General features: G+C 31.7%; 2 protein-coding genes across 3 annotated transcripts in view; both read left to right on the forward strand.

The window, feature by feature from the left end:
- The first annotated feature begins 511 nt into the window (after positions 1–511).
- On the forward strand, positions 512–4,287 carry LOC118042552 (protein DETOXIFICATION 40). The gene is made up of 7 exons (XM_035050253.2): positions 512–951; positions 1,378–2,009; positions 2,143–2,199; positions 2,424–2,662; positions 2,757–2,875; positions 3,299–3,385; positions 3,907–4,287. Exons 1-7 carry the CDS (start codon positions 652–654, stop codon positions 3,970–3,972), a joined length of 1,500 nt encoding a protein of 499 aa, XP_034906144.1. The 5' UTR covers positions 512–651; the 3' UTR covers positions 3,973–4,287.
- A 2,038-nt stretch (positions 4,288–6,325) lies between these two features.
- Positions 6,326–22,249, forward strand: part of LOC118042551 (protein DETOXIFICATION 40) — a 19,916-nt gene continuing 3,992 nt past the window's right edge. Inside the window, exons 1-7 of one of the 2 annotated variants that reach the window (XM_035050251.2) lie at positions 6,350–6,812; positions 7,146–7,777; positions 7,939–7,995; positions 8,386–8,624; positions 10,196–10,314; positions 10,483–10,569; positions 10,723–11,051. In XM_035050251.2, the coding sequence (XP_034906142.1) occupies positions 6,507–6,812; positions 7,146–7,777; positions 7,939–7,995; positions 8,386–8,624; positions 10,196–10,314; positions 10,483–10,569; positions 10,723–10,788 (1,506 nt within the window). In that variant the 5' untranslated portion in view covers positions 6,350–6,506 and the 3' untranslated portion in view covers positions 10,789–11,051. Of the gene's footprint in view, positions 6,813–7,145; positions 7,778–7,938; positions 7,996–8,385; positions 8,625–10,195; positions 10,315–10,482; positions 10,570–10,722; positions 11,052–22,249 lie in introns of those variants that run through there. The other variant, XM_073412559.1, reaches the window with a different exon arrangement.

Raw genomic sequence — 22,249 nt, forward strand, 5'->3', positions numbered from 1 at the left:
ATTTTAATTTCTTCATCTTTCAAATTTTTTGATTTGTTAGATTTAATCTCTATTATTTTGATTATTATTTATTTTATTTGAGATAATTTATGTAATTATATTTTTCTTTAATTTTTTAATTTATAAGATTTTTTTTCTTATTATTTTAATAAACTTGAAAAAAATAAAATATCAATAAGTTATTTTTCAGTTTATTTTTTATAATATAACTAAACACTAAAAAATATTTTCTAATTTATAATATTAAAAATAAAAAAAAATAGTTTATTTTTCTCAAAATTTACTTTAAAAAGAACTATTTTTAACAAATGTTACCTTAAACACATCTTAATAAAGCGGGTTTAATCTGTCTTAAATGCTGTGTTTCTTACACTTTAAAATAAATCGAAGTGGGCTTAATCAAGACGCAGATGCCACCTCATGAGTGAGCAAATAGTGTTCCATTTAAAAACAACTTTTTTGTGTTACCTATTTGGTTGACCAAAATATAGAAAAAAGAAAAGAAAAAAGAGTGTATTCCTCTATAGATACTGTAGAAGAATACGATTAAAGTTATGTAGTTGAAGACAAAACATTTATTTGAGAAGCTCAAGGAAGCTAAAGCAGAGGGGGAGTGAAGAGAGAAGAGAGAAGGAAAAATTGTCAAGGATCATGAATTCTGAGCCGTTGAGATTGAGCTTCAAGCTCTCATTCCATGACGAGACAAGGAGCAGCGAGCTTGAACAAATACTAGCAGATACTGAAGCACCGTATTTTAAGAGAATCCGTTCAGCTTCCTGGGTTGAACTGAAATTGCTTTTCCACCTTGCAGCTCCAGCTGTGATTGTTTACTTGCTCAATAATGTTGTTTCCATGTCTACTCAGATCTTTTGTGGTCACCTTGGAAACCTTGAGCTTGCTGCTGTCTCTCTTGGTAACACTGGTATCCAAATGTTTGCCTATGGCCTTATGGTAATACCTCTTCTCCCCCCCCCCTCTCTCACATATATATGGATGATTGTGATCAATAGTTAGCCAAGAAAAGGAAGGATAACAAGAAGAAAAGTTAATTCTTGTTTTGATTTTCTTTTCCTTTCATATTTCTTGTTTCAGCTAGAATAAGGATTTGGAAGATTGGCTTTTCTCGTGTGTTTTTTTTTTTAAAACCTTTAGGCCAAAAGTGGACTGAGGAGAAAAGGGAAAAAAATGGATTTTATGATTTGTTCTCCAGAGATTTTGTCTTCCCCTGTTATCTCTGTTTTTTTTTTTTCCCCTTCTTCTTCAAAAATTTTCCCTTTTCAGGCAGCAAAAATGGCGGGGGTTAAAATTCTTTCATACATCCTCTATCAAGTGGAGAATTCCCTCTAGTTATATTAAAAAAGCTTGCTTTTCTTGCAGCTTGGTATGGGAAGTGCAGTGGAGACACTATGTGGCCAAGCATTTGGGGCACACAGATATGAAATGCTAGGTGTATACCTCCAAAGATCAACAATTCTCCTCATGGCAACGGCTATCCCTCTAATGGTGATCTACATATTTAGCGAACCTCTCTTGATGTTATTAGGTGAACCAGTCAGCATAGCATCAGCAGCTGCAGTTTTTGTCTATGGACTCATCCCTCAAATATTTGCTTATGCTGCCAATTTTCCTATTCAAAAATTTTTGCAAGCCCAAAGCATAATTGCCCCTAGTGCATATATATCGTTGGGTGCCCTTGTGGTTCATGTTTTGCTCTCCTGGCTCGCAATCTTCAAATGGAACTGGGGCTTGCTAGGTGCTGGCCTTGTCTTGAGTTTCTCATGGTGGATCATTGTGGGGGGTCAGTTTGTGTACATTTTAACGAGTAATAGCTGTAGAAAGACATGGCAAGGTTTCAGTTCGGAGGCCTTTAGTGGGCTTTGGAGCTTCTTCAAACTGTCTGCTGCATCAGCTGTAATGTTGTGTTTGGAGACTTGGTACTACCAGATTTTAGTATTGATTGCTGGGTTGCTTAAAAACGCTGAGGTTGCATTGGATGCTCTCTCAGTTTGGTAAGCAATTAACTAGGCTTGTTTCTTTCGTGTTCTCCATGTCTTGCCCGCCTCAAGAAAAGTAAAGGCATCGTTGCTTCTTCTGCGTGGATTGACTGACTTGCTAACACAATCTACTTCTCTCTATTTGCAGCATGACATTATCCGGATGGGTGTTTATGATTTCAGTTGGATTTAATGCTGCTGCAAGGTCAGTTTTTGTTATGAAAGAGATCAAGGAAAAACGCTTTCATTTTGCTGTAGCATATAGCATTGCAGGCAATTAACATCTTATATATGAACTCTCACAAATCACGACCAGATCACTAGGTTGACTTAATCTTTAACTGGTTTGAAATTATCATGTCTCGCATCATCTTAATTATATATGAACTCTCACAAATATGATTTTAACATCTACTTGGTCTTAAACAGTGTGAGAGTGAGCAATGAGCTAGGAGCAGGACATCCAAAATCAGCTTCGTTTTCAGTCATCGTGGTGACTTCCTGCTCATTTATAATTTCAGTAATCGCAGCCATTGTTGTGCTGATATTTCGAGACTCCATTAGCTACATCTTCACTGAAGGTGAAGTTGTTGCTAAAGCTGCCTCTGACCTCTCCCCATTCCTTGCTGCTACTCTCATACTAAATGGCATCCAGCCTGTCCTGTCCGGTAAGATCTTGACCAAGTATTTGTTTATTTTTCCTTAACAACAGGTGCAATGGATCTTCGGGTACAAAATCACTGAAATTTCTTTGTGTTGAAGGTGTGGCTGTCGGGTGTGGATGGCAAGCATTTGTTGCATATGTGAATGTAGGATGCTACTACCTTATTGGAGTTCCAGTAGGAGTGCTTCTTGGTTTTACATTTGACCTTGGTGCCAAGGTAGGATCATTGCCTTTGTTACAAGAGCTCTTTATTTTTACGTTTGACCTGTCCGCAATAAAGTTTTCAAAAACACTTTATTTTTGCATGTAGAAATCAAATTTACATATTCTGCCCGGTAAAAAGAGTTGGATGCTAAACTTTCGAGTTAATTCATTTGATAGTTGTAAAGTGCGTCTGCTTTAGCTCCGCTAATTATTGTTTATCATTCGTAGTGTGTGTGTGTGTGTGTATCATCATTTAGTGCATGCCCCACTTTTAAAGAGATTGATTTTTAATCATGTTCTATAGGCTCTGATGATTAAAAGGAAACCCTAAGCACAGAGCCAATCCTTCAATGTTATTTGAAGTGCTAAGACAGTGAACGTAGGGAAGAAAATGTTCGAAGCATGATTTAAGGTATCTAATGTATTTATTTTGCAGGGAATATGGTCAGGCATGTTAGGAGGGACCGTTTTGCAAACTATAATCTTGGTGTGGGTTACTTTGAGAACAGATTGGAATAAAGAGGTAAAAACCCAATTCTCATTTTCATCACAAATCACCATCTAGAAGAGATTGGTCATGTCCCTTCCATAAATCACTTTCGCCACCGTAATTTCTATAGTAATTATTGTAGGCCAACCGCACTCATATCTCCTTTTCAATTATTGAACACAGTCTGCTCTCAATACACGTCCCAATGCTTACTTATGTTTCCAATGTCTGCCATCCATGCATGGAATGGACATGCCATGCCTCTTAAGCTGGTTTGGAATATTGTTTAAAATATTAAAAATAATTTTTTAAAAATAAAAAATATCATTACATAATTTCAAATGAAAGTTACTTTTAAAAAATAACTGTTGTTATACTCTCAAATACCGAGGTTTATCACCCTTACCCTTTACAAAAAATTACTACTATGTATATAAATTACATGTGAATGATTTTATTTTCATATCATATTATTTTGATTTCATCCCTAATTAATTTTGAGTTAAAGAAGTAAAATGACTAGTAACATTATCAATTTGTGTCGAAATTTACAGGTGGAGAGTGCCAAAAACCGGTTGAGTTCATGGGATGAAAAGGGGCAGCCTCTTCTTGTGGAGTAATTAAAGTATACTTTGTGAAGAGTGGGACTGCGGTTTTTGGACTCATCATATGCTGCAGACATTGATTTTTGTCCTTTCAATTCAGTCTCTGGGGTTGATGGATAGGAAGGAATAATTTGTGATGACGAGACTGCTATGTATCTCTATTCATAATGATGTTGGAGGAATAATTCTTACAACTCAGAGAATCGAAAGTGGTGTTCTAATTGGAATTGTGATGTCTAGGGAGAGGAGTTCTACATATAACACTTTTCCTTTTGTAATAAGAGATGATTTTTGAACTAAATAATACATTAATCATGTAATTCAATTCAATTTGGAGTCTATAATTTACATTTGTCGGGTCCCTATAATTTAGTGACACACCAAATTTGAGATTATGTGTTTCGCACGGTTTAATGTCTTTTAGGTATTGCAGTATAATTTTTTTTTATTTAAAAATATATTAATATTATTAAAAAAATATCAATTTAAAACTTTTAAAATGAAATTTATTTTTTAAAAACATTTAATTAACAAGCATTCAATCATGAATATTTTATACATAGATTGTGGAAATATGCATGTCCGTTAGATATATTAAAGAGCCATCTTAAATTATAAACAACTATCTAATTAACAAGTATGGAATTATGAATATTTTATAGATAAATTGTATACATATGCATGTTTATCCGTTAAATATATTGAAGAGTCATCATTTTAAATTATCAGAAAAAGTCTACATCTCGATGTATAAGTTTATAAATATTTTATTAATTTAATTAAAGAGAAAGAAGAAGATGAGAGTTGAGTTTTATAATAATTTTATGTCATTATAATAAGTAAAAAATCTAAATTACTCAATGACTAAGACTTTTTAATTGATTTTAATATGTCATATGGATAGAGATCGTGAATATTATTAAAGAGTTAGATTTTAATTGACTTAGCAATGTTATATTTATGCCTATAATTAATTACTCAATGACTAAGACTTTTTATAGTATCCATTTATTTTCCAAATGATGGGATCAAGGAAATGGCTGGAACCAATCAAAGATATTGGAGGAAGAGAAACCTAAAAGAGAACTGTATGCTTTAGTCCAAAGCAAGTTCTTGACCACAAACCATTGTATTTATTTTCTAGACCACAAATCATCCGGAGGCCAGGACAAAATAAATCTAATAATTCACGTCTGGATTTTGTGTTTCAGAATTTTTGCTTGCTTACTAGAACGTTCAATTTCAACGATTCTTGGACGCCATAATTAAGTAGGACCATTCTCCAAATTTCCATGTTCTTTTTTCCTCTCACAAGGGACGGCTTCCAAGTTTGAACTTGAAATTTCTGCGTGAAAATTAAACTCCAAATTTTAGCTGAATGTTCTTCGCAGATTTTATATGTCAAATCCCCATCCCAGTATGATGATTATAAAATAAATTTCGAAAATCGAAATTGAGGAACTGGTCATTAATAAACTCTTGACAGTAGTCTTTTATGGTGTTAAAAGGAAAAAAAAAAAAACAAGTCTCTTATGATGATTATTGGACGTTTTGACTTAAAGAAATTAAATTCCGAAACCAAATCTTATTAAATACCTACAAATCAATCATAGTTTCCCTGCTAATCACCACCGATCAGTGAGACTACGAAGGCAATTGTTTAATTGAATAGATTAAACTTATTACCATTAATTTGAAACTGATTTTTGATAGATCTATGATTGTTCTTTGATACCAATGATTGAACCCACCGCAAACCACAAAATCCACTTTGTATTTGTTTTTTAATTATGGATTTGGTGTCTAATGTTGCGTTTGAGTTCAGCTCGTGGGACTTGGATTAGCTCAATTTTTTACTATTTCTGTTTTTCGTGGAGGCAGCAATGGATGATGATGATGATACAAGAGGAAAGCATAAGATTAGAGAAGTAAAAGAGAAGAAGAAAACTGCCCTGGCATGAGTGCTCGCTCGCCACCAAAACCCAAATCGAAAAAGCCAATGAGAATATAGATATACCAAAACAAAACAAGAATCATAATCATCATGTCCCTGGAGAATTTCACTACAGAGAAAAGGAAATGATCTGGCAGCACCGCACTCACATTAAATATATAAAAAAGAGGTAATAAGATTACATTGCCATTAGGCAGTCTCATATTATTATTATTGTTTTTAAATTGTGCATTTTGTAACCCTAGTGCATGCACGCGATGGACCTCTCACATGTTTATACTTTACAAAACTTTTCTTTTCATTTTTCACACGCAACCCACAACAACGTGAAGCACATTCGACAAAATAAATGATGTAATGATGGAGAAGTAGCAAGGATACCAATGAAATTAACCACACTAATTTCACATTTGACTTCATGAATGCAGTTGTCTTTGTACCATGTTGGCTACATAATGTGGAAAGGAGGAATCCAAGAATTTACAAGTATCTTCGTCGATTTAAACTTTAGCATATAAGTAGTATCTGTTATGTACATCAAGACAACATTTATTTGATATAGAAACTCAAATCACAAGCGCAAAAGAGGAGGGAAATGGAGACTGATCCTCCGAGATTAAGCTTTAAACTATCTGTCCATGATGGTCATGAGACAGTGAGCGATGAGCTTGAACAAATACTAACAGATACTGAAGCACCATACTCTAAGAGAATCCGTTCAGCTTCTTGGGTTGAACTGAAAATGCTTTTCCACCTTGCAGCTCCAGCTGTGATAGTTTACTTGCTCAATAACTTTGTTTCCATGTCTACTCAGATCTTTTGCGGTCACCTTGGAAATCTTGAGCTTGCTGCTGTCTCTCTTGGTAACACTGGTATCCAAGTTTTTGCCTATGGCCTTATGGTAATACCTCCTGATCTCTATCTGCTCTTGCACATGTAGTTCATGGATGGTCATGATCATTCTCTTCTCTTCTCTTCTCTCTCTTTTGTTTATTCCTTTCCTTTTAACCATTTTAAGCTTTAGTAAGGATATTTGGAAGTAGTGTTTCTTGTTTTTGTTTTTTTTTGTTTTTTGGGGAAGCCTTTAGGCCAAAAAAGAACTTCATGCATAATCCTCCATCGGTTTGTCTTTCCAGTTATCTGATTTCTCTCTTTATACTTCTTGTTTTTTCTTTCTATATCAAGTGGAGAATTCTCCTCTACTTTTGCTAAAGAAGTTTTTGTCTTGTTGCAGCTTGGTATGGGAAGTGCAGTAGAAACTCTATGTGGCCAAGCATATGGAGCAAATAGACATGAAATGCTAGGCATATACCTCCAAAGATCAACTGTTCTCCTCATGGCAACAGGGATCCCATTAATGATGATCTATATATTTTCCAAACCTATCTTGATCTTACTTGGGGAGCCAGTCGATATAGCATCAGCAGCTGCAGTTTTTGTCTTTGGACTCATCCCTCAGATTTTCGCTTACGCTGCCAACTTTCCTATTCAAAAATTTTTGCAAGCACAAAGCATAATCGCGCCTAGTGCGTACATATCACTAGGTGCACTTGTAGTGCATGTTTTGCTCACCTGGTTTGCAGTCTTCAAATGGAACTGGGGCTTGCTAGGAGCAGGTCTTGTGTTGAGTTTATCTTGGTGGATCATCGTGGTGGCTCAGTTTGTGTACATTGTAACGAGCAAGAAGTGTAGAAACACATGGAAAGGTTTTAGCGTGAAGGCCTTTAGTGGGCTTTGGAGCTTCTTCAAACTGTCTGCTGCATCAGCAGTAATGTTATGTTTAGAGACGTGGTACTTTCAGATCTTAGTCCTGATTGCTGGATTGCTTGAAAATGCTGAGGTTGCATTAGACTCACTCTCAGTTTGGTAAGTAATTTACTAGACTCGGTTCTCTCAGAATTTTTTATTTCTTGCTACCTTCAAGAAAAGAAATTCAAAAAAAAGGTATGGTGCTTGACAATGTCGATCTTGCTAACACTATGGACTCACTCGTGAACACCATTCATTCCTCTCTTCTTTTAATGCAGCATGACAATATCTGGATGGGTTTTCATGATTTCAGTTGGATTTAATGCTGCGGCAAGGTTTGTTGATCTTTCAGTTATCTATATTTTTTTTTGATTAATTACTATATAGTGGAAAAACTTACATAGAATAAAAACAATCTATATCTATCAATTAATCCCATAATTGTTCCATCCATGAAACTACACCCACCAATTATTACAGTTGTTTGAAAAACAGGAGGACATCATGATATGTCTTGTCAATAAATAGGTTAACTGGTTTGAAATTATTACGTTTCTCATCTGCTTATGTATGGACGCTCGCAAGTATAATTTTCAACACACCATGATATTGTCCTAAAGTCAGTGTACAACATGCAGGGGAATTGTGATTTTACATACATATATAGGAGCACCATATTTATTTACATGAAGATAGGCAATTAACATATACTTGGTCTTAAACAGTGTGAGAGTGAGCAATGAGCTAGGAGCAGGACATCCAAAATCAGCTTCATTTTCAGTCATCGTGGTGACTTCATGCTCATTTATAATTTCAGTAATCGCAGCCATTATTGTGCTGATATTTCGAGACTCCATTAGCTATATCTTCACTGAAGGTGAAGTTGTTGCTAAAGCTGCTTCTGACCTCTCTCCACTCCTTGCTGTCACTCTCATACTAAACGGTGTTCAGCCTGTTCTATCCGGTAAGTGTTGTACGGTGGATAGTGTTTTTATATTTAGAAATTTATTAAAATAATGTTTTTAATTTTTTATATTAATATATAAAAATCATCTAAAAATACCCAAAATCTAAATTCGATGCTTTTTGAAATTAAAAACAGTTAAAAATAACAATTGAATCGCAGTTAAATATTCCTCAATAGCTTCTTTGATAGCTACCAGCTTCTCTAATAAATTCCGCAGTAACTAATTTACTACAACTTTAGTTTAGCAATTGTGCTGTAATACATCAATGCGTGAGGGCTAGCGATACCGAAGCACAGATAATTTACTGCAAAATGACTGAATATATAGGAGTGAAATATTGGGAGGTGTCTTTTTTTTAATCATAATAGTTATTAAACAAGTCATATTCTAATTTTCTTTCAGTAATTAATAATAAAAAAAAACAGTAAAGTACCAAAGGCGGAATTAAAACCTTAGCTGTTGCCTCATGTCATGGCAACAAATGTGTCTCTCGGGAAAAAAAAAAAATCTTTTATGTTTTCAGAAGACAAGTAATTGCATGATTCGGAAACCAAAACTATGTTTGTTTTGGGAAAGTAATTTTTCAAAAATTATTTTTAATTTTTTTTATATTTATGTGCTATTATAAAAGTTGATCAATAAAAAATACTTTCTATTTAAAAAAAATTGAGCTTGGATTTCCAGGAAAGTGTTTTCCTAAAAAATTTGAGGCAGAAAACACTTTCCGTAAGATGTGAAAAATTTAGAAAAATCATATTATTTACTAATTATATCAAATTTGGTTTTCAAACTTTTGATTGCTATATATATATATATATATATATATATATTATTTTCAATATTTATTTTTTAATTTCATCTCTTAAATTTAATTTTTATATTAACTTTTGGTCTTCGTTTTTATAATTGTTATTTGCTTTTTCCTTATTATTTTTTTTTATTGAAATTTTTTTTCTATCAAATTTGATCCTCATTCTTTTGATTGTTGCTTATTTTATTTGAAATAATTTATAAATGTTAATTATTATTATTTTAATTTCTTCATCTTTTTTTTTTATTTTTAGATTTGATCTTTTTTTATTTTGATTATTATTTATTTTATTTGAGATAATTTATGAAATTATATTTTTTTTTTCAATTTCATTCTCATTCAACTTTTTAATTTGTAAGATTTGTTTCTTTTTTATTTTAATAAATTTTTTAAAAATAAAATATTAATAAGTTATTTTTCAATTTATTTTCTATGATATAACCAAAAACTAGAAAGTGTTTTCCAACTTATTTTTCATTATACTACTAAACATTAAAAATAATTTACTTTTCTGAAATTTATTTTTCTAAAATTTAATTTATTTTTTTAAATTATTTTTCAATAATTAAACGGGTTCAAGGGAAGTATGATTATAATGTTGACAAAATCAAGGAAAGAAGAAGGGAAACATCAATGGTTGTCATTACGGCAAATCAAGCTTAAGTGTTCCGTAGAAGATGGAACTTCTCGTTGTCTTAATTATGATATATAGTACATAATCTAACTGTTTCCTTAAATATTTTGTGTGCGCTGAAGGGGTGGCAGTTGGCTGTGGATGGCAAGCATTTGTTGCATATGTCAACGTAGGATGCTACTACCTTATTGGTATTCCACTAGGAGTGCTTCTTGGTTTTACATTTGACCTCGGTGCCAAGGTACAAAACTATCGCATTCATCATGTTCCTTTAAAAATGTCTAAAAAAACAGATGTATAAAACAAATATATATTTTTATTAAAACCTCTTAATTAAGAGGGTTCTAAATAGTGTGGTGAGATTCTTATCATGAATGGTTGTTATATAGTTATTGTTTAATTTCTACAGGGTATATGGTCAGGCATGTTGGGGGGCACAGTTTTGCAAACTTTGATTTTGCTGGGGGTCACTTGGAGAACAGACTGGAATAAAGAGGTACGTACACACTAATTAACTTCTGATCATGTTAATTATGTTAGTCTCCCTTCTAATTACCACTCTAATCAAACAAAAGCCACTCTCCTTGGTTGTGTGTGTTTGGATTACGCAAGCATTTTTATTTTTATTTTTATGTCGCGTAATTTTCAGGTGGAGGGTGCCAAAAATCGGCTAAGTACATGGGATGACAAAAGTGAGCCTCTTCTACAGAAGTGAATGGATCATACGTTTGAAAGAGATTGAATTTTGACCTTCTTGTCCAATAATTGGGATGGGCACACAAGACAAATTAACGCATGATGATGATAAGAATGCGATCAACTTCAATTTCTAATGGAGTTTATTGCTGTTTCAAGGGCTCTTGCATGGCCCCTTCAATCTCACTCTTAATTTAATTTCTTTTGTCAAATTAATGCATGTTTGTTATATTTTATATTGTGAGTTGAAATTAGTATTAAAAAACAAAGTTTATTGATTAATTATTGTGTTTTTCAAAACTTGTGTATATATTAATTATTTTTTAAAAAATAAGGACCGTCATAATACATTGTTTAGATGTAGGATAAATAGACTTGATCATTTGGAGAAGTGTCGAGTGGCCATATGAAAGTTCCCATAAATACTGGAGGAAGGAGAGACTGAACCAGAAATTCTAGTGCTGTTGTTATCTGCTTCTTTCTGCAGTTGACGCCATTAAAATATATAGGAAAAAGCTTAGTGATCATTAATTTGAGAATGATTAGATTTAGCCTTGGCTTATGAAATATTGGAAAAGATGTTAGTACATTAGAAGAAGAAAGGAGAGATTCGAATCTGAGATCTTCTAAATCTTCATCTTGCTTGATTTGACGTGGCTCGAAGGTCATTCAAATAAAGAACAAGTAAACACATATAAGTTTTTTTTCATTAAATTTTATTTAATTTTTTGAAGGTTTTAATGATATATATTTTTAATACATGATTATTTAAGGGGAAATATTATAAAATTTATAATTATATATATTGAATGCCCATTAGACTCTTAGACTTCATGACTCTTCAAGTTTTTTTTTTTTGGTTTTTCATAACACTTCAATTTTTTAGTGCCTTTTAATGTTTTTTTTATATATATATATATAAATAGACTATTTGTATTGTATTTTTAAATATTAAAAAAAATATAAAAAAATTTATGATTTTATTTTTAATTTTTATTCTGAACATGTATGGATTTACTTAATCTTTATTTTTTAAAACGGTTTTATAGTTTTATACTGCATTTTTATAATTATATATGCTCGTGTATTCCACCTTTCACATTATTAATTTATTGGCATCCTGCTGTTGCACCGTTTACTAAACAGGATCCTATATAAAAAATCCCCATCATGTGCTTTCTTGACCATAATGCAAATCTGGAAAAACTCAAAGGGTAACCTAAGAAAAGTATTTATTCAAATCAAATTATTTTATTCCCGTCAAACTAATGATTATTGAAAAATTTGCAATTAAGAAAAAAACTTGACAATGAACTAACAATTGAGAGTTATACGATTTTTTACAAAAGTCCATTAATTATTGTCAAATTAAGTAAAAATATGAAAGTCTTTTTACATTTTAAAAATATAATGAAATCACAAAATTACATTTGAAAGTGTATATATATATATATATATATTGGCGTCCAAAATATCTTTTATATTTTATTTATATTTTTTAGTTATAATTAAGTTGGTTAATAAATATTTTTTTATTTTAATAACTATAAAATATAATTAAAAAAAAAAAATGACTACATGTACTAGAAAGCAGGGGACATCGTGGAGCATGCTAGATCTTTTGGCGGCCAACAATTTCCTTCTACCATGGCATTGGAAAATGCAATGCCTTTTTTCTTTGGCGATGGTGCGTGGTTTTGGTGATGAGATAATTTATCGTGAGATGTGTTTTTTTTTTATTATTATTTTTTTTTTCTCTTCCCCTTAAAATTCAAGTTGATTGTTCAAATTTTAAAGTTGTCCTTTTATTTATTGATATTTTACCTTTAGTTTTTTATTCTATTGATTTTTTTTTTATTTTTTTTTATTCTTTTATAAAATTTTAATGTGTTTTCAATTTCATCCTTTAATCCTAATTTGTAATATATTTTTTTTTCAAATGTCATCATTCATTTGATTGTTGTTTTTGGTCTTTTTGCTAAATTGATTTTTCTTTTTAATTTTATTATTTAATAAAAAATTGTTAGTTGTCCTCTATTTTTTTTTAATTCAATTTTGATGCTCATTCTTTTAATTGCTTTTTTTTTTATTCCTTTTATAATTATTAATTTTTTTAATTTTTATTTTTCAATATTTGATTGGTTGAGAATTGTGTTTCATGGTTTTTTCAGATGAGGTGCTTCTGCTCTAATGACCCAGGTCACGAGTTTGAATAGTTAATGTTAGTTAACATTGTTTTTATGGATTTTTTTTTTGATTTTATCATTCAACATTGTTTATATATACATATATTGGAAAAAGAGGATGAATCAAAATATAGCTGCTACGCCAAAACTAGGCGCAAAGAACCAACCAAACTGACCTAGTGGATAAATTAGGAATACAGAAACAAAAACCGCAATTGGAGTAGAGAATGCGATTGCATTATAAGGTCGTAATTATATATATATATATATATAGTGAGCTTTGTGATTTTCTCTATTTTCTTTTATATCGGGTTATTCTGATATCATGACTTAAGCTACGAGTTTGACATATTAACATGGTTTAATTCTGACATTTTTATACAATCATTTTTTTGTTAAATGAAACTTTTTTTTTCATCTTTCAAAATCCGGTTCTTTTATAAATTAATCTTCAAAATCTTTTATGTTTTAGACTTTATTGGGTTATTCCGTTAGCATGATTCAGGTTACGGGGTTAGTTGTCTTACTTGGTTTTGATTTTTTAGGTTCTTTTTCTTTGTCGATATTTTTCTAGTTTCATCCTTCAATAGTTGGTTTGCTAGGAATTAGCTTTGTGATTTTTTTTTATTTGCTTTTTATTAGGTTTTCCTGCTTTTATTACTCGGGTTAAAGTTTTGTCATGCTAATTTGGGTTGACTTGAGCTTTTTTTTTTTTTTTTTTTTTATAATCATTTTGACCCAATCTCATCCTTTTGTATTTTAACTTGCTTTCTATATTTTTTTTTTTTGATATTTTTAAAAAATAACCCGGATTATCTCAGGTCTTTTATTTTATCATTCTTTATTAATATTGTTACGCATTTTTGGGTTCAAAAAAAAGAAGGAAAAAAATACAAAAAATACATATAATAATAATAATAATAATAATAATAATAATAATAATAATATATTCAGAAGCAATTCAAAAATAATAGAAGTGAGAAAAGGATGCTGGAATACACATAAAATGACTAGAAATTGGCTGAGGAGGTTCAAAAATACAAAAATTAAAATTTGACAATATATTTTTGACTAATGAGATCCCTGTTAACAAGGAAAATTGAATTTGAAAAAGAAAAGTTCAAAATCATATGTTTATGAACTCAATTAGATTTTATTGAAGGTTTAATTAAATTTATAGAGGGTTTGATTCCAAGAAAAAGATGTTTTAAAGTCAATTTGGGCTTTATTGGAAATAAATTAAAGTTTAGGGATCCAATTACAATTTACTAGGGGCTTGATTACAACATTGTAAAAACATCTAAGGACCAATTCAGAAATATCCATTTGAATTTGAAAAGGGCGCTGTACCTGGACAACTGTTCATTGTCTTCTTCCTCAGCAGCTGTTTCGACAGTAAAAGCAGGGGAGACTTTTCAGCAGCAAAAGCAGTAAATTGCTTTAGGGAACGTTTCACAACTACTATCTCTCTGCATGCCGTTACCATCGCCAACCGTTACCACTGCAATAATGCCCGAACGTCTTTATTATCAGAAAAAAAAAGAGAGTAGAAAACATAGAGAGTTTTTTGGAAAGGAGTGACAGACAGAGGAAAGGTTTTGACAGACGAACAAAAAACAGAGGGAGAAAGGAGAGGAAAACACAAAAAAACGGGAGGAAGAAAAAAAAGAAAAAAAACAGGAAAACGAATATGAGAGAGGGTAAAGATTTGTTTACAGAGAAGGAAGAATGGAGGAAGAACTGAAGAGGAGAGTAGCATGGACCTGTCAGCTTCACCATCATCTTCGTCCCCAAGCGCCAGCTTCGCCTCCAGCTGTACCAGGGAACAGGGAAAAAGAGAAAGAGAGAGACAGACTCAGAGAGATGGAGAAAGAGAGAACAGAGGAGGGAGAAAGGGAGAACATAAGCAGGCGAGAAAAGGAAAAAACCAGAGGCTGGTGCCTCTGCGCGGGGAAGAAGAAGAAAGACAGCAGCGCCACCCAACGCCACCGTGAGCAATCACTGGAGACAGCAACCACGATCCCTCATTCCAGGCAATCTTCTCCCCTCTCTGTCCCCTCTTCTCTGTTGTTTTCCTCTGCATGCAGAACGTGAGCAATTCACGTTCTGCAAGAAAGGAAATATAATTACTTGGTTACTCTGCTCAGCACAGTAACCATCCATTAGTTCCCACAGTAATCATTTTGGCCTGATTTTCGTCTTAGTTTTCTTTTGGGTTGGGTCCGGCCCAGTAAAAAAATCCCATGAAAAAATCCCATGTTTTATACAAATTAATATTAAGCAAAATTTAATAAAAAAATACGCAGTAAAATTTGTGATTTTTTCTGCGTATTTTTTTTATTAAATTTTTCTTAATATTAATTTGTATTTCTATATCATAAAGATATAAATTAAGTTTAAAATACTTGATTTTTATCAAAACATTGAAAAAATTAAAAAAATATGTTTTATGCATACGGAAAAGTCTCTAAAAAAAAAAAATCCTATTGTATTTTCATACAACAAAAAAAATCTCAAAAATATATATTAATATGCATTTTGGCTTTACTAACCAATTTATTAAAGTTACGAGAACTAGACCAATATTTCAAAAAATTTCAAAAAAATTATTTTGTTTTTTTTTTTAATATTTGGGATTACGACCTTATATGTAAGAAAACGTATATTCTGAATATTAAATTCTTTTGTTGATGTTAGAATGGTTGGGTTTTATCTAATAAGAGTATCTTTTTACCAATGAGGACTTTTCTTAAATCATAGACGAACTAGCAACTAGAAAACACAACAATATCTTAGATTTTATCAGACAATAAAACAATGCAACTTACCTTAGGTAGAACGTATTTGGGGCACTAATACCTTTCTTTTACGCAACCAGTCCCCGTATCAAATCTCTAAGATCAATTAAGGTTTTTAGTGATCAAAATACTAGGTGACGACTCTCATTTTATTTTCCCACGGATAAAAGACAAGAATTCCTTGTCTTCTCATATTTGCTAGATAGATACCAGATTATATAATATATATTTGAGTGGATGTTTTTCACTGCGACGCCGCACATGTGTGACAGTTAAATTTAGCTTTTTTTAAAAGATATTTTGTTTGTGAATTAAATTAAATTATTTGATTAAATATAAGCACAATATACTTATTTCATGATATTTTATTTGGATTCATAATTTTTTTGAGTTTGCTTTCCATGTGGCAATCTCAAATTTAAAACTCGAGTCATGGATATGGAAGATTAGCTCGGGTTGACTTACCTCTTTTTCTTAGGTCTTTTTTTATAATTGATTTTTTCTATAATTATATTTTTTAACATTAAGTATTTTGAGGATTAAATTTTATTATTTATTTCTCATTCTTTTCTATTTTAACAAAAACAACTATAACTTTAGATCTAATTATGAGATTATGGCAAAACTCAAATTTAATCAAGGAGTTTGAGTAGAGGATATATCTAACAGTAATTAGTTGAGGTCATGAAGGTTTTCAATTTAGACCTAGAAAATCATGTTTTTTTTTTTTTTTTTTTTAAATTATCTTCTTAATTAATTCTGAATTTTAATTATTTTTCTTAACTTCAAATTCTTTTGAATACATCAGTTTTTATAAATTGGTGGTATGCTATTTTTTTTTTTATCAAATTAATTAATTCAAGGACTTTTTAACACATTATAATTTTCATTTAATTAATTGTAGTACCGTTTATGACTGTAACCTCTAATACTGAGAACCTAAATCTTTATCACACTATAGTCAGTGTCAATATATATATATATATTTCGAGGTGACAGTTTATACTTTCAATTTATAGTTTTATACTGCATTTTTTCCTACTATTTATTTGCATTGCGGTGCTGCACTGTGTACTAAACATGAACTTCCCATGATAGATGTGTTTCTTGACCGGAATGAAAATCCGGAAAAACTCAAAGGGTAAACTTCCCGTGACTTGTTTTATTCATGAGAATATAAATTAAATATATTTGTTAATCTTGTTTATGAATCATGGCCCAATTAATATAACAAATATTCTAAAAAGGGAATGTGATTTCCCTGTAACGATAGACAATTCATTATTCACTTATGGTTTGGCAAAGAAATTTGAGTGCCTTTGATATGATCTAAGAGTATTTTGATATTTTTAGATGGTGCATTAGATATTATTATTTTGTTTAAAGGTTTTTTTTATCAATTTAATTTTTTAATAGACAGTAAAATAACCAAAACATATCTAAGAGTAAAAAAAAAATCAATTGCTTTTTGGTAGTGGTATTTAGATATTTTTATCTTTTTATACACAATAGAATTACATATTTACCCTTAGATCCAAGAAATTTAATTCATTAGGGTTGTTGTCTAGTCTCTCTCTCTCTTTTTTTTTTGTTAATTGTTGGTTTGGTTAAGGATAGTGATGTAATTTAATATTAAAATAATATTTTTTAATAGAAAAAAGCGGCTGGCATGTGGGAGCCGCCGCGTACTTTGGACGATGCGTGTGTCGGCTGCCAATGGGAAAAAAAGGGGTTTTCGCTATATTATTTATTCCTTTCACTGTTTCCTCTTCCATAATAGGTAGTAGTGTGGCAAGTGTAGTCAAAATATGCTGGTTTATAATCGACGATCCTTTCTTTGCCCCCCCTTTGTTTCTCTTTCCTAACCCCATAAAAACACTATGGTCCTCATTGTTCTTGATATTTCAAATTCAATCATTTTATTTTTTTGTTATTTTTTTTTGTTAAAGTTTTATTTGTTTTCAATATAACAATTGATTTCTAATTTGTATAAATAATATGTTTCGATTTGGTCCTTTTGCTTTATTTTTCTTATTTCTTTCTTTGTCCTTTTGTAAAAAGTTTTTATTACTTTCAATTTTACCATTCAAATCAAGTTTATGATTTTATTTTTATTTTTTTAATGATAATAATAAAAATTTCAATTTGATCCATTTTCTTTGATTTATATTTTTTTTCTTGGCTTCTTTGTCAAAATTTTTTATAGTTTTCAATTCTATTCTTTAAATCAAGTTTATTGGTTTTTATTTTTTCAGCAGCAGCAATAGTAGTAATAATAAGAATAATGATAGTAACTTTAATAATAATAGAAATAATAACAATAGTGATGATATTACTTAATATTATAATAATAATAATAATAATAATAATAATAATTAATAATGATTTTAATCTTTATTTTTTGAAATGCTATTTTTTCAATACTTTATAATATGAATTGATTTTTATTTTATTTTATCATTTAATATTTTATTTATATGGAATTAGACTTCGTAATTTTTCTAAATTGGGTGCATTTAATCTAATTACTTGGATCATAGGTTTAAAAATTACATTTTTTTAAAGCTTTATAATATATATATATATATATATATTATTTTATCAGATTATTCTAATCACATGATTTGAATTATGAATCTGAAGAACTGAGTCCTTTATTTCTCTTTATTCATCTATGTTTCGAATAAAATAATTGTACAGGAACACAAAGGCCTTTTATAGACCTTTGCAAAGACTCTTAACATAATAGGAGATAAGTCTTGTAAGTGATAGACATTGTATATAACAGACTAACATAGAGTTCTTAGTCACAATTACTTAGGAGATAAATATAACAATCTTCTTACTATAACTCCCCCCTCAAGTTGGTGCATAAATGTTTTGCATGCCCAACTTGTCTAACACTTGGTGAAAGACTTTACTTGACACAACCTTAGTAATAATGTCAGCCAATTGATCTCGAGATCGAACATAAGAAACTTTAATTATTTTGGCTTCCAATTGTTTTTTTAATAAAATGTCTATCAATCTTCCACATTGCTTTGTTTCGATCACGTTGAATAGGATTGTGAGCGATGTCACATACGGCTTTGTTATCACAATATAATTTCATAGGAGATGTTGTTGGAATCCTGAGTTCATGTAGCAAATTTTTAATCCATAACAACTCATATACACCTTTAGCCATGCCTCTATACTCTACTTCCGCACTAGATCTAGTGACAACTCCCTGTTTCTTGCTTCAACATGTAACCAAATTTCCACTAACAAACGTCAAGTATCTTGTAGTTGAACGCCTATCATCAATTGAACCAACCCAATTTGCATCAGTGTAGCCTTCAATGTTTAAGGTCTCTCCCTTAGTGAACATGATTCCTTTGCCTGGAGAGGATTTCAAATACTATAGGATATGTATTACTGCCTTCATATATTCTTCACTTGGAGAGCGCATAAATTGACTAACAACATTGAAAGGGTATGCTAAGTTGGGTTTAGTGTGGGATATATACATCAACCTTCCTACTAGCCTCTGATACTGTTCTTTATTTGCAAGAATCTGATTAGAATATGTACTCAACTTGACATTTTCAGCAGCAGGTGTATCACTCGGTTTGCAGGCTAACATGCTAACTTCATTCAGCAAATAAACTATGTATTTTCGTTGTGACAAGAGTATACCAATGCTGAATCTCAAGACCTCGATTTCTAGGAAGTACTTTAAAGGACCGAGGACTTTCATTTCAAATTCATGGAAGATATAAGTTTGCAAGGCTTCCTTTTCAATAACATCATTTCCTGTTACAATCATATCATCAACATATATAATTAACATTGTGAGCTTTCCTTCATTATGCTTTATAAAGAGAGTATGATCAGAACTACTTTGTTGATAACCAAATGCCTTCATTAAGCTTGTAAATTTGCCAAACCAAGCTCTTGGTGATTGCTTTCAACCATACAATGATTTGCGCAGTTTACACACTTGTTTGCTCGCTTCAACCGTAACTTACATCCTGGAGGCAACTCCATGTATACTTCTTCTTGGAGAGTCTCATGCAGGAACACATTCTTTACATCAAATTGATGTAGTGGCTAATCAAAATTTGCAGCTAATGATAAAAGAATGCGTACTGTATTTATTTTGGCCATTGGTGCAAAAATTTCTGCACAATCAATTTCGTATGTTTGGCTATATCCTTTAGCGGCAAGCCGAGCTTTAAGCCTCTCAATCTCACCATCAGCTTTGTATTTGACTTAGAAAATCCATCTACATCCCATAGGTTTCTTTCCAGCAGGTAAATCAACCACCTCCTATGTTGCATTTCTTTGGAGAGATTTCATCTCTTCGTTCATTGCATTTTTCCAACTAGGATCTTTTATAGCTTCCTGCACATTATTAGGAACCTGTACAATAGATAATTGATTTGCAAATGATTCACGTTCCTTTGACAACCTATGGTAAGATACATAATTGTTTAGTGCATATTTAGGGTGTAGAAAGTTCGGACAAGTTTCATAACTAAATCTAAGGAATTCCTCTTGTGGTACGATTGGGAAGGATACGGAGTGGAAGTTCAAGATTTACCTGAGATTCATTAGGTGGTGACGACTCATGAGGACTAGGAGCATCAAGCGAAGATAATTGTTGTTGTGCTATATTCGATTTAATCTATATTAAGAAATGATCACATGACGGTGCAAGCTCATTTATCGTTTGGCTCAATTGGTTGTATCTGTATGTTCTGGTCCTACCAGTTCAGGTTGCTCAAGTTTAGTCAAAGTATGACTTATGTTCTCACTTTGATAGCTAAAAGACTTCAAGTCACTACTCTCCCCTCCCTGATTTGTTGTTGCAGGAAAGTACATTTGGTGTTCATGAAATTGTATAAACATCCATGGTTCAATACACTTTTGTGGTTGGTGGATGGAAGCACCTTTGTACCCTTTTTGATGGAGACCATAACCATAAAACACATCGGAGGGCACATGGATTGAAGTTTATGGTGAGCATGTTTTGGTATGTGTACAAAGGCAGTTGCAGAACCAAACACTTTTAGGGGCAGGTTCAGTAATGAGTGATGAGGGCATGCTTTGATTTAATGTTTCAAGAGGTGTCTGAAAGTCTAAGCTGTGAGAATGGAATACGATGTTTATCACATATGAAGTAGCAGCAAAGTGATTCGCCTAAAAAATAAAGGGGCATTTTAGCTTTAATAAGTTGTAGCTCGAACAATTTCCAATGGAGATGTTTGTTTGTTTGTGTTTTTTTTTCCTGCAAACCCCATTTTGTTGAGGGTATAGGGGCATGGTAGTTTTGTGAATTATACCCTGACCATGTAAAAATTTCCTCATCTCATGATTGACAAACTCTCCACCATTATTCAGTGGCGAAAGGACTTGAATTGAAGTTTTATACTGAGTAGCAACCATTGAATAAAAATGTTTAAAAGAGTGAGCATACATCCTACTTATTTTCATCAAAACACACCCAGGCCATACGACTATATATCATCAGAGTAAAAGAAATAAAATGCTCTCATTCAGAGTTGGAACTTTTATAGGACCAAAACATTAGAATGTATAAGTGTAAATGGCGCAGAACTTTTATTCAAACTTGGCAGAAATGGAACATGGTGGCTCTTTGCCAATTCACAGGTTTTTCACATTTTAAGTACTGGTAGAGAATGCGTTTTGAAAAATAACTCATGAAGCCAAATGTTTACAAATGTCCAAATGAAATATGTTCACATCGCTTGTGCCACAACCAATAGTTAGAAGTGGATGTTGAACTGGTAACTGCAATGCACTAAGCCAATGCATTTGAGCTAGATGATGTGAAGGAATCAAAGGTGAATATAGCCTTCCTTTTTTTTAGTACCACAATCAATCGTCCTCCTTGTCTTGATTGTCCTTGAAACACAATGATCAGGCCAAAATTACAACACAATGCAAGGAATTTGTAATTTGAGAGACAAATATCAAATTAAAATTAAGGGGGGAAGGAACATAAGAACATTATCTAAATTAGTTTACTCAAAGAAAATAAACCTTTGGGCAATAACTGTGGCTTCTGTTCCAATTGGCTGTAGAACAAACATAATTTTTCAACATGGTTTTAAAATTTAGAAACAGGGAGGTAATGTCAAAGGACATTATGATTCAGTTGATTTGCCAGAATCATAATCAGGCAATTGATCCAATGGCAACAGGTTTACAGAGACTTACGCTGGTGAGTTGGAGGATGGTGTGTACATGCAGTAGGCATTGATATTAGGTGAAGATCTTCAACTATGGTGGTGGACTCTGGATGATGTAGTTGAAGTTTTTGGCCTTTTACATTTTTGGGAGCCTTGGAATGATCCTACTATTCAGGGCTATCACAATCAAATGTCTATAACATCGGACTTTTAATAGGTGTGTCTAGTGGGACTTCACAATGAGTATAGTATCTAGATGACCAGACTGTTTAATTTCCAATATCAAAACTTTGAGATGT

This window comes from Populus alba, chromosome 11, assembly GCF_005239225.2.
Source record: "Populus alba chromosome 11, ASM523922v2, whole genome shotgun sequence".
Lineage (NCBI taxonomy): Eukaryota > Viridiplantae > Streptophyta > Magnoliopsida > Malpighiales > Salicaceae > Populus > Populus alba.